The sequence below is a fragment of the Bufo gargarizans genome, chromosome 2 (genome assembly GCF_014858855.1).
Source record: "Bufo gargarizans isolate SCDJY-AF-19 chromosome 2, ASM1485885v1, whole genome shotgun sequence".
NCBI lineage: Eukaryota > Metazoa > Chordata > Amphibia > Anura > Bufonidae > Bufo > Bufo gargarizans.
The window spans coordinates 586,651,552-586,668,906 of NC_058081.1; the positions used below are offsets into that span (position 1 = coordinate 586,651,552).

At 44.8% G+C, this 17,355-nt stretch overlaps 2 protein-coding genes across 3 annotated transcripts in view; both read right to left on the reverse strand.

The window, feature by feature from the left end:
• TNFRSF14 (TNF receptor superfamily member 14) overlaps window positions 1-16,952 on the reverse strand; it is a 40,726-nt gene extending 23,774 nt beyond the window's left edge. Inside the window, exons 1-4 of one of the 2 annotated variants that reach the window (XM_044281840.1) lie at window positions 16,817-16,936; window positions 15,726-15,867; window positions 4,265-4,349; window positions 81-209 (exon numbers count right to left, since the gene is read on the reverse strand). In XM_044281840.1, the coding sequence (XP_044137775.1) occupies window positions 81-209; window positions 4,265-4,334 (199 nt within the window). In that variant the 5' untranslated portion in view covers window positions 4,335-4,349; window positions 15,726-15,867; window positions 16,817-16,936. Of the gene's footprint in view, window positions 1-80; window positions 210-4,264; window positions 4,350-15,725; window positions 15,868-16,816 lie in introns of both variants that reach the window. The other variant, XM_044281839.1, reaches the window with a different exon arrangement.
• LOC122928704 lies at window positions 5,745-7,674 on the reverse strand. Its single transcript, XM_044281838.1, has 2 exons — window positions 6,477-7,674; window positions 5,745-6,445 (listed from the first exon to the last, which is right to left on the reverse strand). Exons 1-2 carry the CDS (start codon window positions 7,315-7,317, stop codon window positions 6,378-6,380), a joined length of 909 nt encoding a protein of 302 aa, XP_044137773.1. The 5' UTR covers window positions 7,318-7,674; the 3' UTR covers window positions 5,745-6,377.
• Window positions 16,953-17,355: the final 403 nt, after the last annotated feature.

A 17,355-nucleotide genomic window follows, 5' to 3' on the forward strand; every position in this document is an offset into this window, starting at 1 on the left:
ACAGCAAGTGACGGTAATGTGTGTAAAGCGCTGCGGAGTATACCAGTAAAAAAAAAAAAACATCACGGTGCTGCACTTACCAAGATCACATTCTTTACATCTGAAACATTCAGTGAGGCCGTTCGCATGATCCATATATGTGGAAGGCGCACAGAGAACACAAGTACTGCTACTTGACTCCAGAGTGCAATGAGCTTTTACAAAGCGACCTACAGGAAACAGAAGCAAACAAAGCACAAACCTTCAAACACCACTAATAAGACAGAGTCACCTGTGTTATAGAACAGATCTACAATTACACTGCTGACACTTGAAACAGTCAGCAAGCTTACTGGCAGACATCAGACAGTCTCCTATTAGCGGAGATCACATAACGTAAACTGACAGCTTTTCTTAGAAGATATCTCTACACCAGACCTCCCAATGTTCCCTATTTTGGAGGGATAGTCCCTATTTTTGACCCAAGTCCCTCTATACTCTTTAAAGGGATTGTCTCACTTCAGTAAGTGGCATTTATCATGTAGAGAAAGTCAATACAAGTCACTTACTAATGTATTGTTATTACCAATATTGCTACCTTTGCTGGCTGGATTAAATTTTCCATCACATTATACGCTGCTCGTTTCCATGGTTACGACCACCCTGCAATTCATCAGTGGTGGCCGTGCTTGCATACTATAAAAAAACACCAACCTACGTGAGCTCCCACGGTCCCGGCCACCAGAGAGGCTGAAATTTTTTCCTATAGTGTGACCGTTGTGCTTTGAATCTGCTTACTATAACCTATGTTCTGAATGCAGATACTAGACCTAGTAGTAATTTTCGGTGTGGCTGGACAGTGTGTAGTAACCCTGCGGTCACTGCATGTGGACAGCTGCTAGCTGCTGGACTGCACCTGCCCGGGTTTAAGTTACAAGAATAGGTGTGGCCAGGAAATAAGCGGTAATCCTCGTCGGTATTCCTACATTTTGATTTTAATTTTTAGCAGTTTTGCAATGTGATCATAATGATGATGTTGCCTACAAGGTTTTTATAGGTTTATCTATCATGTTTACCACATCGCAAAACTGCACCAATTGCAGGCTAGGTTTCCAATCTGAAAACCCGCCCACAACAACGTGAATTTGTGAGTATTAGGGCTCATGCACATGACCGTTGCTGTTTTGCGGTCCGTTTTTCACGGATCCGTTGTTCCGTATCGGAGTTTTTTTTCCCTCTGATTTAAGTCCTCTTTCGTTTCGTTATTCCACAAAACATATCTGTATCGTTTCAGTATGCGATCCGTTAATTGCGGATCGGAAATGGAAACAGTAACTTATTAATCACCAAACACATGAGCAATATGGGCTGGGCATAGCCTTTCTACAGTATGGATTCACAAAATATGGATGACATACGAATGTGTTACGTATTTTTTGCGGACCTATTGACTTGAATGGGGCCTCGGACCGTGATTTGCGGACACTTATAGGACATGCACTACTTTTTAGCGGAACGGAAATACGGAAACAGAATGCACACGGAGTACCTTCTGTTGTTTTTGCGGACCTATTGAAGTCAATGGTTGAGAAAACGGTCCACAAAATAAATGGAACGGAAGCAGAAAGAAAATACGTTTGTGTGCATGAGCCCTTAGGCCTCATTCACATTTCAGTTTCTGTGGACAGCACGCGCACCCATTGATTTAAATATGTCTGTTCACAATTTTGTCATTTTTTACTGACCGTGGGACATGCACTACTTTAAGCCGTGATGTGGACCAAGTACGCCCATTGAAGTCTATGGGTCCATGAAAATCACTGATGACTAATAGGAGATTCTTTGGAAATTAATTTTAAGCTGAATAACATCAGTGATCTACAGATGAAACACAGATGGTAAAAACGGACACACGGACCAACCATGGATCCTTCACGGATGAAACACGTAGACTTTTTTCACGGACATGACACTGACATGGAAATGTGAAAGAGGCCTTACCTTCAAATTCATGTGTTCGTTCGCCTGGGTGGGGTTTTGGCTGCACATGGCAGATGCATTGAAGCAGCCCTGTGGAAAGCCACCTTAAGGGCTCATGCACACAAACGTATTTTGTTTCCGTTCCGTTTTTGCGGACCGTATGCGGAACCATTCATTTCAATGGGTCCGCAAAAAAAAACTGAAGTTACTACTCCGTGTGCATTCCGTTTCCGTATGTCTGTTCCACAAAACAATAGATGTCCTATTATTGTCCACATTACGGACAAGGATAGGACTGTTCTATTAGGGGCCAGCTGCAAAATACGGAATGCACAGTCACGTCATCCGTATTTTTTGCAGATCCTTTTTTTGTGGACTGCAAAATACATATGGTTGTGTACATGAGCCCTAAATCTGGCAGAAAATAATGAGAAAATCTACTCTACAAGTGGAACATATCAGCTTGGGTTAGTGTTGGGATGGGGGTGTCAATTGTTGATGTTTCTGGAAAATGTTAAACTTTTCTGAGAGAGTTGGTCATAGGTACGCCCGGATAATGTGCCAGATATGACGGGTCAGTAGGGAGGACATTTATCGTAAACAGAGGGCCAAGAAGAAATGTAGAAACACATGAACCTGGAAAACCTCTTTATAGAAATAATAATAAAAAGGTAGAGGTGGCACTAATCACACTGATACTGCGTTACATTAAAGGGAATGTGTCATCAGAAAATGACATGTTGTTTAAATTATGTTTTTATGTTAAAATATATTAAAACCAAAACCATAAAATCCTGCAGTTTTCGCACTGGCCACTAAGCTTAAAAATAGGTTCCACTTATTGGTCTGTACAGATCACTTTACTGCAGTTATCTGCTTATCTATCATTCTAATCCTGCCTGTAATGATATCACCTATGTGTTAAGATATGACATGATTCACCTATTGTGAATGGTGTTTGTCAAAGCTTTTCTATTCGTTCCTTGTACAATGACCTCTGCACAGGTCACAGAGCATGCCTTGAAAACTCTTCCCTAGAAGTCAATAGGATCAGCTCCAGACCGTTGTGTCTATGGACCATGGGGCTGCTGTAAAGCAATTCTTTTTATGCTTTCTAAATGCTGTTAAGAACAGCTCAGGCAAGATGGCTGCCCCCATAACCATGTTCAGAAAATAAAAAAACAATACGCAATCAGAAAATAAAAACAGGATGGAAAAAAGGAGATGTGCTGCTAACTGGTTTTAACTGGCAGATAACATTTTTGGTTACACATTTCCTTTAAAGGGGTTACCCAGGAATTAAGAAAAATGAACATACTTAAATATAACTATTTTTAATTTTTTTTTATAAATATATCCCCAATTACCTCTCATTAGTTATAAAGGCTTGTTGGTTGGCTGCCGTCCTATCAGTACACACAAATCACACTGTCCTAATCACACAGCAAGACGAGTTACTTCAGAACACTGAGCTAAAGCGATACCTCATCCTCCTCTCAGCTTGTCAGGGATTATGATCCTGAAAACAGCTGATATGAACTTCAGCTGACTCTCTGTAGGAATGGAGTTCGAGTTCATGAGGAGACATGAAGTACAGAGAGGAGGTGGGATGTATCTGATGAGCAGAAGCACTTGTATGCAGTCTCCATTACCACAGTCTATCCTGTCCGTCCTCTCTGTAGTTCATGTCTCCTCATGAACTCCATTCCCACAGAGATTAATTTGAAGATTTTATCAGCTGTATTTAGGATTATAATCCCTGACAAGCAGAGTAGAGAGGATGAGGCAGCTCTTTAGCTCCCTGCTCTGAAGTAACTTGTCCTCCTGTGTGATCAGGACAGGTTTTGTGTGTACTAATAGGAAGGAGGCCTTTTTATTTCTCCTATTGATTGCTCCCCACACAAAACAATAGACATTATAACTAATGAAAGGTATTTGGGAATCTATTTATTATAAAGTAATATTTAGGTAGTTTTATTTTCTTAATTCCCAGAAGAACCCCTTTAAGCACCATCATGGCACCTTTGATAAAAGAAATCTAACTGGTGCAGATTTACTGTTCGCTGTGCTAGTGGATATGAAACTATAGGGGGACACATAACCCCTGAGCCGTGGGGCCAGGGATCCCTCAGCAATCAGACATTATACATCTGTGGAAGAAGAAAAATATTCCTTCTGGCAAAACCCATGTATTGGAATGTCTAAAGGGGGGAGAGGCCTGCTGGCTAGGTGTCTTCAGTATAAGAGATGTGCTCTCTCAAGCGGAAAAATACAAAAAATATAATTGTGGGGTCTACCCACCCACCTTTATCGCACATTGGACAGCAGATGTTGTTGGTTTGATATTCTCCTGGAAGACAGGCCCATGCCAACATCTCCACGTTAATGAGCTAAAAAAACAAAAGAGAAAATGGATTAGATAAAGTATTAACTAACCTATTGTTATACTGCCACAACTGGAGCAGAAGACATCCCACTGTATGGCAGCACCTTCTATCACAAGGTCTGATCTAGAGGTTACTGGATAATACACCCTCTATTTTCTCTTCTGCAAGTTGCACCATGAACACACGGAGCAGGTTCAGGTGGTGGAGAACCTCATCTGTGCTTGAGAAAATTGTCAAGGGTTACCTGTTACGATAGAGAGTGGGGGAAAACCCCCCACCAAACAATGTCTATATAAACCATGCCACTAGGCCTGGAAGCCAGGAAAAGGGAGCAGGTCACCTCCTATGCATCCCTAAATACAATCCCTGACCTCCTGACTGTATGAGCCAACCCTGATGGTGGGAGGGCTCATACCCGGATTCACCCTGATGATAATGTAAGGAGAAAAAAAACTGGTTCATCCAAGACATGGAAGAACCGGATTCTCCCACAGACCTAGCAACAATGAAGGACAAGAGAGCAAGCATAATCACATAACGGCAGGTATAAGCCCAGCGCAAAAGACACGCACAGATGACCGCCCCATGCTCAGATGACTGCCCCATGCTCAGATGACCGCCCATATGCTCAGATGACTGCCCATATGCTCAGATGACCTCCCATATGCTCAGATGACCGCCCATATGCTCAGATGACCGCCCATATGCTCAGATGACCGCCCATATGCTCAGATGACCGCCCATATGCTCAGACACACTTGGTGTGCTGGGCAGTGGCATCTGTGAAAAAAAAGGAAGACCAGCAGTGGCAGAGAGACTGAGGCCAGCAGCAGCCATTTCAGTCAGATTAGAGCCAAAGCTGCAGAGTGGCTGTAATCAGACTAAAATGGCTGCTGCTGGCCTCAGTGAGTCTCTCTGCCACTGCTGCTCTGATTGAGTGCCCACTGCCCTTCACTGCTGTCCACCATTAAAATTTACTATGGAGCTGGAAGCAGGTTCTCCTTGCTTGCTGCGCCACTTCTTGCCGCCCCCATAGACACAGCCAGTGGTCTGATGAATCTGGCTGCTGGGCTGGCACTAAGAAGACTGGGGGCTTTGGAAAAACCGCAATTAGACTTACCGGTAATTCCGTTTCCTTGAATCCACCATGACGGCCCACATTGAGATTGACCCTTGACCTCTGTAGGGGCAGGAACACATAGAGAGTTTAAGAACCCCCCACCCCTCCACCTCCTCAGTGCTTTACAATTACCCGAAAAGGTGGAACAAAAGTAAAAGGATATTAATCCATACCCTTAAACTCCTATTTATCTTAAAGTACGTATATATGAAAATATATATTCGTAAGCATATATCTCCCCCTTTTTTTTTTTTTTTTTTTAATTTTATATATTTTTTTTTTTTTTTTTTTGGGAAGGGGAATAGTATGGGCCGTCATGGTGGATTCAAGGAAACGGAATTACCGGTAAGTCTAATTGCGGTTTTTCCATTTCATCCACCATGACGGCCCACATTGAGACATAACAGATAACTAAAAGGGTGGGGATAACGCCTGTAAAACCCTCCGGCCGAAAAGAGTTTCATTCGAATCCGGAAGATTAAGACGGTAATGTTTTACGAAAGTATTGGTGCTTGACCAGGTTGCAGCCTTGCAAATCTGGTCCAGCGAGACTCCTCCTTTCTCAGCCCAAGAGGAGGCAGTGGCCCTGGTAGAGTGGGCCTTAACATTATCAGGACTGGGTATATTCTGGAACCTGTAACAATATTCAATGGTGGATCTGATCCATCTGGCTATGGAAGACCTAGCTAGTTTCTTTCCCTTATTTTTCCCCGAAAACTGAACAAGGAGATTGCCATCAACCCTAAAATCCCTGGTAGAATCCAGGTACTGGATCACTGTATCCCTGACATCTAAGAGATGTAAATTAACACTAGACCCTGAAGATTCAGATCTGGGGATGGAAGGTAGAAAGATCTCCTGTTCCCGATGGAAGGGGGAGACTACTTTTGGGAGAAAACCTGGATCGAGAGTTAAACGGATGTGATCTTGGGTGATCTGGAGGTAGGGTTCCCTACAAGAAAGGGCCTGGATCTCTCCAATACGTCTGGCTGAGGTGATAGCAATTAAAAAGGCAGTTTTTAGGGAAAGGTGTTTTAAAGAGATTTCTGATAACGGTACAAAGGGAGGTTTTGTTAGGCCTTCAAGGACTATGTTAAGGTCCCAAGTAGGAGCCCTCGATTTCAGAGAGGGTCTCAATCTTGAAACCGCTCTAAAGAACCTCCTGATCCATCTGTGGCTAGCTAGGCTGCAGTCATAAAAGGAGCTGAGAGCAGAAACCTGGACTTTCAGGGTACTAGGTCTTAGGCCCAATTCCAAGCCGCACTGCAGAAAGTCCAAGATCCTATTGATGGGAGGGGAGGAGGTGTCTGGGCGCTCCACTCCTAACCAGGAACAGTATCTCTTCCAGATCTTTAGGTAGATGGCAGACGTCACATTTTTCCTACTGGCCCTTAGGGTAGATATCACCTTTTCTGAAAGACCCCTGTTTCTTAATGTCTCGCTCTCAGGATCCAGACTGACAGTTTGAATATCCCGGGGTCTGGATGAAGTAGAGGGCCCTGGACTAGAACATCTTTCTGGAAAGGGATTTCCCATGGATCCTCCAGCGATAGCTGTTTTAGAGTGGAGAACCAACTCCTCTTTGGCCACAAAGGGGCTATTAAGATCAGAGTAGTTGGTTCCCCTAGGAGTTTCTGGATGACCCTGGGAAGAAGAGGTATTGGGGGGAAGGCGTAGGCCAGGTTCCAATTCCAGTGAATCGATAGGGCATCGATTGCCCAGGGTCTGTCCTCCCGGTTTAGGGAGCAGAAGCATTCCACCTGCGCATTTTTTCTGGAGGCGAACAAGTCTACCTCCGGATGGCCCCATCTTTCCGAGATCTTCCGGAAGATGTCCCTGTTCAGAGACCATTCTCCTGGATCTATCGTCCTCCTGCTCAGGAAATCTGCTATCGTATTTTCGCAGCCCTTTAGGTGGATGGCGGAGAGAGATAAGACGTTCTCTTCTGCCCAGGAGAAGATTCTTCTTGCTAACGCACCCAGAGGCCGTGACCTTGTCCCTCCTTGATGTCGCAGATAGGCCACCGTTGTGGTGTTGTCGGACATTACTCTTAGGTGTTGCCCTTTTAAGAGACTCTCTCCCCTTAATAACGCCTCCAGGACTGCATACAGCTCTCTGTAGTTTGAGGATTTGACTCGTATCTCGGCTGGCCAGGAGCCCTGTAGAAGATGGTCTCCAATCTTTGCACCCCAGCCTCCGAGGCTTGCGTCCGTGATAACCTGAACGGCCGGATGGTTCTGCCACTGTAGGCCTCCAAGCAGTCTTCCTCTTTCTTTCCACCAGTCTAGGTCTGTTTTTACAGCCTGCGGGATCCGGAAAGTCTTGTCCAGACTTACCTGCTTCCCGTCCCAGATGCCTAGGATCCAACTCTGGATCACCCTTGTGTGGCCTTGGCACCAGGCAACCGAAGGGATGCAGGCTGTTAGGCTGCCCAGGAGACTCATGGCCTTCCGGATGGAGCAACTGCGAGACCTCTGGAATGCTCGGATCTTTTCCGTTAGAGTCATGGCCTTGTCCTGAGGGAGGAAAGTTCTTAACAGGGATGAGTCCAGTTCCACTCCCAGGAACCTTATTCTCCTGGATGGGATTAGGGTGGATTTCTTTAGATTTATGATCCAGCCGAGATTGTTTAAGAATTCCAAGAATCTTTGCGTTGCTCGGAGGTTCTCGGACTCTGTCTTGCCCAGAATCAGGAAGTCGTCGAGATATGGGATGATAGTAACTCCCTCTTGACGAAGATAGGCCACCATCTCTACTACTACTTTTGTGAAGACCCTGGGGGCCGAGGAGATACCGAAGGGAAGGGCCACGTATTGAAAGTGATGGATTGATCCGTCTTGACCCTTTATAGCGAATCTTAGATACCTCTGAGAGAGATGATGAATGGGGACGTGGTAGTAGGCGTCCTTTAAATCTATCGATGACATGAACGCCCCCTTCTGGATCAGGGGAATTATGGATGGGATTGTTTCAATCCTGAACCTCCTGTATAGAATGGACTTGTTTAGGGGTTTTAAGTTTATAATGGTGCGAAAGGATTGGTCTGGTTTTTTTATTAGAAAAAGGCTGGAATAAAACCCTCTCCTTTCCTCTGGGATAGGGACCCTTTGAATCACCCCTAGGTCCAAGAGGTCTTGGACGCCCTGCCAAATTTTTGGAAGTTCTGACCTGCGCTGGGGTGAGATGCAGAATCTTCTTGGGGGGACTGATGTGAATTCTATCTTGTAGCCCTGAGAGATTACATTTAGAACCCAGGGATTTGAAGTTACCTGTTTCCAGGAAGATAGAAAACCCATCAGTCGCCCCCCTACTCTGGCGTCACTGCTGTTTGTTTGGTCTATTTTGGGGATTGAGGATGAAGCCTCTTCCTCTCCCTCCTTTGGGATAGCTCCATCGGCCAGTTTTCCCTTTCCCCCTGTAGGATCTCTGCTGAGGCTGGAATTGACGAAAGGGCTTCTTTTTAGAATCCTTCTCCTCTGGGAACCCCTTTTTCTTGTCGGCTGCCCCCTCTAGGATCTTATCCAGAGTGGGACCGAAGACAAATTCCCCTGAGAAGGGGATGGAGCAGAGTTTAGCCTTGGAAGCCTTGTCCCCGGACCAGGCCTTCATCCATAACGCCCGACGGGCTGCATTAGAAAGAGCCGCATCCTTGGCTGAGAAGCGGATCGACTCTGCAGAAGCATCGGCCAGAAATGCTGTGGCGGAGCGAAGAAGAGGGAGCGAGTCTCTGATCTCTTCTCTTGGGGTTTTATTTTTCAGGTGTACGTCCAATTCCCCTAGCCATATATACATTGCCCTAGCAACAGAAGTAGCAGCGATATTAGTCTTGACCCCAAACATGGCTGATTCCCAGGATCTTTTTAGGAGCCCGTCCGCCTTTCTATCCATAGGATCGCTCAATTGTGAGGAGTCTTCAAAGGGTAGGGCGGTCTTCTTTACTACCTTAGCCACTTGTAGATCCACTTTAGGGGTCTGATTGTAAAGTTTACATTCGGTCGGATCAAAGCAGAGCCTGTTTCTGAACTCCTTAGGAACGCCTAACCTTTTCTCCGGGTCTGACCATTCTTCCATTATCATCTCCTTTATATTTTCGTTAATGGGAAAAACTATAGAGGATTTAGATCTAAGGCCCCCAAACATTTCGTCTTGTACCGTACGAGGTTTAGGGGTATCTTCGATACCCATTGTGGATCTAACTGCTCTCAGCAGCTCCTCCATCTCATCAGCGGAGAAGAAATATTTCTTATCCTCGTCCGGAATTTCCCCGTCAGACAAGGGTTCCTCATTAGGAAATTGTCTGGACGAGGTGGAAGCCACTTCAACATCCTCGCCCTCAGAAGAGGAGATAGCGGACAACTTGCGTTTCTTGGAGGGGATAGGAGTACTAGCGGGGGCTGTCATGGTGGCTAAAGAGGACTTAATTTCGTCCGCAATAAAAGATTTCATTTCCGACAGAATATCTGGTTGTTCTTCTTTCCAAATTTCCGATGTGCAAGATTTGCACAACCTTTTTTTGTAGTTCTCAGGGAGACGCTTAGAGCAAGCGCAGCATTTTAGGAGTTTGGACTTTGGCTTTGACTCCTTGCTGCCCTGGAGTGAGGAAGCAACCAGATATGCCAATTAGAATTTCAATGACCAAAGACTGAAATATATACCCCCCAGAAGGGGACTCACGGTACTGGCAGTAGTGGGATCAGGGCCTTCCTGGCGGGGAGCAGGTGTCTCAGACATCGCGGTGCAGCAGGCAAGAGCTGGAGGGAACCGCGGTCTACAACCCTTTTCAAATTTCCCGGCGTCTGACGTCATCAAGCTGCGCCCCCTAGTGACGGCAAGAGCCGGCGCCTCCCGAGCCTATGAGAGGATGCGTGCAGCGTCCGGCCTGCCTCCTGAGCGCTCCATGCGCCGCACCTGCTCCCCCAGCCGGTCACAAGCCCACAGCATGCGGAGGAGGAACGCCGCACACCGCACACCGCGCGCCCGCGAATCCGGCACCCCCGACTGCTTCCCTAAGGAGGGAAGGAAGTACGAGAGGTATGGGGGAGGACCACAGGCCTCAGCATAGGCCGAGACGAGGGTCCTCGATGCTCCAAGCTGGCCAGCCTTAGCCCATGCCGCGGGAGGCCAGCTGGAGAACCTGCAAAGTGAAACAAACGATGTAATCCTCCTTGAGGAGGATCCTCTCCACTTGTTGGCCCCTGTAGGGGCAGGAAAGCACTGAGGAGGTGGAGGGGTGGGGGGTTCTTAAACTCTCTATGTGTTCCTGCCCCTACAGAGGTCAAGGGTCAATCTCAATGTGGGCCGTCATGGTGGATGAAATGGAAAAATTGGGTTTTGGAGAAATTCTGACAAATTTCAAGATTTGCTTCTAAACTTCCAAGCCTTGTAACGTCCCCAAAAAATAAAATGGCATTCCTAAAATGATCAGAACATGACGTAAAAATATGGGGAATGTAAATTAATAACAATATTTGGAGGTATTACTATGTATTATAGAAGTAGAGAAATTGAAACTTGGAAATTTGCAAAAAATTTTTAAAAAATTGTAAATTTGGTATTTCTTTTATAAATAAAAATGTTTTTTTTTTACTCCATTTTACCAGTGTCATGAAGTACAACATGTGACGAAAAAACAATCTCAGAATGGCCCTGATAAGTAAAAGCATTTTAAAGTTATTCACAGATAAAGTGACACTGGTCAGATTTGCAAAAAATGGCCTGGTCCTTAACCACCTCAGCCCCCCTAGCTTAAACCCCCTTAATGACCAGACCACTTTTTACAATTCTGCACTACACTACTTTCACCGTTTATTGCTCGGTCATACAACTTACCACCCAAATGAATTTTACCTCCTTTTCTTCTCACTAATAGAGCTTTCATTTGGTGGTATTTTATTGCTGCTGACATTTTAACTTTTTTTGTTATTAATTGAAATTTGCCCAAAAATGACATTTTTCACTTTCAGTTGTAAAATTTTTCTAATAAAACTACATTCCTATATACATTTTTATCTAAATGTATTGTTCTACATGTCTTTGATAAAAAAAAATGCAATAAGTGTATATTTATTGGTTTGCGCAAAAGTTATAGTGTTTACAAACTATGGTACAAAAATGTGAATTTCCGCATTTTGAAGCAGCTCTGACTTTCTGAGCACCTATCATGTTTCCTGAGGTTCTACAATGCCCAGACAGTAGAAACACCCCTCAAATGACCATATTTTGGAAAGTAGACACCCTAAGGTATTCGCTGATGGGCATAGTGAGTTCATAGAAGTTTATATTTTTTTATTCTTTCCAAAATGGGGTCACTTGTGGGGTAGTCATACTGCCCTGGCATTTTAGGGGCCCTAATGCGTGAAAAGTAGTTTGAAATCCAAATGTGTAAAAAAATGCCCTGTGAAATCCTAAAGGTGCTCTTTAGAATTTGTGCCCTTTTGCCCACCTAGGCTGCAAAAAAGTGTCACACATGTGGTATTCCCGTACTCAGGAGAAGTTGGGCAATGTGTTTTGGGGTGTCTTTTTCCATATACCCATGCTGGGTGAGAGAAATATCTCTCTAAAATGACAACTTTGTATAAAAAAAATGTGAAAAGTTGACTTTTAGAGAGATATTTCTCTCACCCAGCATGGGTATATGTAAAAATACACCCCAAAACACGTTGCCCTACTTCTTCTGAGTTCGGCGATACCACATGTGTGATTCTTTTTTGCAGCCTAGGTGGGCAAAGGGCCACAAATTCTAAAGAGCACCTTTAGGATTTCACAGGGCATTTTTTACATATTCGGATTTCAAACTTCTCACGCATTAGGGCCCCTAAAATGCAAGGGCATTATAACTACCCTACAAGTGACCCCATTTTGGAAAGAAGACACCCTAAGGCAGGGGTGGCCAACCTTACATACACAAAGAGCCAAAAAACAACAACATATGACTACCAGGAGCCACAAGCTATACAATTACACACGAGTCACCGTATTTTTCGCCCTACAAGATGCACCTAGTTTTTTACAAAGAAAAATAAGATAAAATAAATATTTTTCATCCGATCTGAGGTCTGCTAAAATATTTTGTTTTTCATTAGAAGAGAAAAATACAAAAAATATAATTTTTCAGACCTCAGATCAGACTCCTAAATCAGATCCCCAATCCTAATCTGACCTACAATAAGATCCCTAAACCTCATCAGACCTCCAAATCAGACCCCCAAAATAAGACCCCCAATGCTTGGATCAGGCAACACAAATCAGACTCTGTGTCAGACCCCCAGTGCTTAGATCCCCCCTCCCATGAACATACCTGACCAACCCATACTCAAACAAGACCCCCATGATCTGAACCCTCATGCTCCGATCGTCCCACTCATGCTCAGATCAGACCCCCATTGTCCAGATCAGGATCCCCCCATGCTCAGATCAGAACCTCCCATGCTAAGATCAGACCCCCATGCTCAGTTCTATAATTTAAAAAAAGATATCTTCCCTTCTGTTCAGGCACTGGGCTCCTGCTACTCTGCAGGTCTGACACGCTCTCCACTGTGACCTGATGAGCACGATGTCAGGTCATAGTGCGTGTCTCCACATACTACGTTCACACACTGTGTGCATCAGGACATAGTGAAGATTAAGCTGGAACTGCAAAGTAGTAACAGTGCCCTATCAGGAAAAGAGATCTGAGCCTGGGGTGGAGAGTGAGCCGCCTGACTGCTTCCTGGCTTCACAGCTAGAGCCTCACTTGAAGAAGCAAAGAGCCACAGGTTGGCCACCTCTGCCCTAAGGTATTCGCTGATTGGCATAGTGAGTTCATAGAAGTTTTTATTTTTTGTCACAAGTTAGCGGAAAATGATTATTGTTTTTTTTTTTTTCCTTACAAAGTCTCATATTCCACTAACTTGTGACAAAAAAATAAAATCTTCCATGAACTCACTATGCCCATCACGAAATACCTTGGGGTGTCTTCTTTCCAAAATGGGGTCACTTGTGGCATTGCCTTGGCATTTTAGGGGCCCTAATGCGTGAGAAGTAGTTTGAAATCCAAATGTGTAAAAAATGCCCTGTGAAATCCTAAAGGTGCTCTTTAGAATTTGTGCCCCTTTGCCCACCGAGGCTGCAATAAAGTGTCACACATGTGGTATCGCCGTACTCAGAAGAAGTAGAGCAACGTGTTTTGGGGTGTATTTTTACATATACCCATGCTGGGTGAGAGAAATATCTCTCTAAATGTCAACTTTTCAATTTTTTTTATACAAAGTTGTCATTTTAGAGAGATATTTCGCTCACCTAGCACGGGTATATGTAAAAAGACACCCCAAAACACATTGCCCAACTTCCTTGGGCTTTGTCCAGGAGGGCTTAGCTCCCAAGACCAGAATGGCTTCCTCGCTCAGTCAGTCATCGAGGGAGCCGTTTGGTTGCTATGGCAGCCTTTAAAGGCTCGGACGACTGCCACCGCTATGACATTTAAGGGTTCCATAGCAGCATAATGAAACTCCCATAGACTGCAATGACTTCTAATTGCAGGGTATGGAAGAAGCTATCAGATCACGTGTTAAAGTCCTGCAAGGAGACTTAGGCCCGAAAAAGATGCGGGTCATGTTTGTGGCCCGGATAAGATGCGGGTGCGTTGCGGGAAAATGCGTGATTTTTCCGCACAAGTGCAAAACATTGTAATGCGTTTTGCACGCGCGTGAGAAAACTGAATGTTTGGTACCCAGACCCGAACCCGGACTTCTTCACAGAAGTTCGGGTTTGGGTTAGATGTTGTGCAGGCATAAAAGATGCCGGCTGCGCGAGCAAGTGGAGTTAAATTATTATTATTTTTTTTAACCCCTCCAGCGCTATTGTACTATGCATTCTGTATTAAGAATGCTATTATTTTCCCTTACAACCATGTTATAAGGGAAAATAATAAAGATCAGGTCCCCATCCCGATCGTCTCGTAGCAACCGTGTGTGAAAATCGCACCGCATCCGCACTTGCTTGCGGATGCTTGCAATTTTCACGCAGCCCCATTCACTTCTATGGGGCTTGCATGCGTGGAAAACACACAAAGAGGAGCATGCTGCGATTTTCACGCCACGCACAAGTGATGCGTGAAAATCACCACTCATGTGCACAGCCCCATAGAAATGAATGGGTCCGGATTCAGTGCGGGTCCAATGCGTTCACGTCACGCATTGCACCCGCGCAGAAAACTCCCCAGTGTGAAAGGGGCCTTAATACTTTACAAAATCAAATAACCTCCTTCCCCCATAATAAAAATAAAAGTAAAATAAAAATCATTTGCACTGCCATGTCCTAAAATGCCCATAATATTAAAATATAAATATCCCATACAGTGAACGCTGTAGCGAAAAAATAATCTAAATGGCCAATTTGCCATTTTTTCATTGCTTCAAACCCCCCCAACAAAATAAAGTAATAAAAAGTCGTACACACTCCAGAATTGTATCAATAAAAACTACAGATCGCCTCACAAAAAAGGAGCTCTCGCACAGCTCCAGATGTAAATATGAAAAAGTTATGGGGTCAAAATATGGCGATGCGAAGTAATAAAATACAAGAAAAGCTATATAAATGTGGTACCTGTAGAATGAAGGTCGGTTTTACTGTGTAGGGAGAGCAGTAAAGACTAAACCCACAAAACTATGGTGTAATTGCCTTTTTTTTCCAATTCCACCCCATTTGGAATTTTATGCCATCTTCCCACTACATCATATGAAATATTACCGTAAATTGTACTATTAGAAAGTACAACTTGTCCGGCAAAAAACAAGCCCTCGTGAATTAAAAAATTAAAAAGTTTTTGCTTCGGGAAGGCAGGGAGAAAAAAACAAAAAAACATGGAAAATCAACCGTGTCCTTAAGAGGTTAATGAAACAACAGCCCAAGTGGAAATCAGAGTTCGGCCTCATGCACACGACCGTTCTGTTTGCATCTTTTGCGGCCCCATTGAAGTGAATGGGTCCACATCCGATGCGGACCCAAACAACAGTTGTGTGCATGAGGCCTAATTGTGTAAAAATCTGGTAGAGACATATCCAAAAAGACTTGTAACTGTAATTGCAGAGAAAGGTGGTCCTAAAAGTATTGACTCAGGGGGCTGAATACAAATGCACGCCACACCTTCCAGATTTTTATTTATTAAAAATTTTGAAAACCAGGTGTAACTTTTTTCACTTCACACACACACACTTGTTACTTTCTGTAGGTCTATCACATAAAATCCAGTAAAAAGACTTACAGCCGGCACTACCGCTCACCTCAATGGCTATCCTGAGACTTGTGGTTCCACAATGTCCATGGGTGCTCAGTGCTCAACAGAAGACAATACAATACATCCAAATTAGGGCTCATGCACGCGAAAGTAATTTTTCCCCGTGTCCGTTTCGTTTTTATTGTGGCCTGTGTGCGAAACCATTCACTTTTAATCCGTTCCGTAGAAAAATATAACATCTCTAATTATTGTCCGCATTGCGGCCAAGGATAGGACAGTTCTATTAGGGGCCAGCCGTTCCGTTATGCAAAATGCACAAGACTGGTATCTGTGTTTTGCAGATCCACAATTTGCGGACCGCAAAACAACGGCCGTGTGCATGAGCACTTGCCTTGGGACAAATTCACATTCTTTTTTCCGCTCCACGGAGGATACGTATCATTCGTATAACGTGTACGGCGGTTTCACGTCAGCAGGCAATTTCTCATTGATTTGTGTGGATCAGGTTATATTTATACAGCGATACGTACGCGCTGTGCAGGGAATAAAAGAATGCGAATTGGTCCCAAGGAAAGTGCCTAACTTGGATCCATCACATAAAGTCCCAATTCAAATTTGCCGGTGTGTAAAAAAAATGTAGAAAAGTTCAAAGGGTGTGAATACTTTTTCGAGGCGCTACATGTGTTCATTCCTGTATATCCTGCTCATTCCTCATATATAAAGCACATGGAATTCCGTATACACTGGGTATGTGTCCTTCTGCTCTCTGCAGCTTTACAAACTGAAACGGAGAGGACGGCCAGATTAAATATTGCTGGAAGCACTAGACTAGAAAGCCCTCACACCACAGGTAGGTAGGTACACGCAGTGTGGAGGACACAGCACTGGGACAGGTAGCTGAACACAGCTCAGACCAGCACGTCATGCATCGTACTCAGAGCTCAAGGTTTTGCACAAATGCGGCTCCTGCTGAAAACCACAACTTTTCTAGATCAGGAAATGTCCCCCAGGACACAGTGCAGGAGGCAGCAGACACGGTACTGCTTCCGGTATGTGTCATCTACACAGCAGGGCATAGACCACAGCAAAAACCAATGTCCCCAGGCCCGGGCAGACTCCGCCCCCTGCCCCGCTCACCAGGTGTGCAGCTACCAGCAGCAGAAATGGACTCCCCATGTCCCCGTCGTCGTGTCCGGATATCCATCAATAGCCCCTCAGCTGACGGGGACTCAAGAAACCGAAAGTTACACAAGTCAGTCCTCATCACGTGACTGGAGGGGGAGACGGGGAGGAGCCAAGTAACGCTGTGCTGGATGGCGTCATCCTGATTACAGGCGCTACAGACTATACTTTTGGCAGGACGGATCCGACAGGCTGTTCACCCTGTCGGATCCGTCCTGCTGCTATTTCGCGGCTCTGGCGCAGTACAGCGGTGCACTGCGAAAGGCTGCCGGACTGTCCGACTTTTTAGTCTCTCACCGCGAACTGCCGTGCTGCGCCGGAGCTCCGCCCCGTCCCCATAAAAGGGTACATTCGCACGACCGTGTGTAATCCTTTCCGATTTGCGGTCCGCAAATAACGGAACTGTGTGTCTTCCGTATGTCTTCCGTTTTTTACGGTCCGCAAAAAAACTGAAGAAAAAAAAGAGGAAAAAAAAGAATTATGGCCTTCAAAAA

Coding starts and splice junctions, on each gene's coding strand:
- LOC122928704 (XM_044281838.1), bottom strand. CDS start 7,317: ATGGTCTCTGAACAGGGACATCTTCCGGAAGATCTCGGAAAGATGGGG. Junction 6,446..6,476: donor CCTTTCCCTAAAAACTGCCT/TTTTAATTGCTA, acceptor AGCCAGACGTAT/TGGAGAGATCCAGGCCCTTT.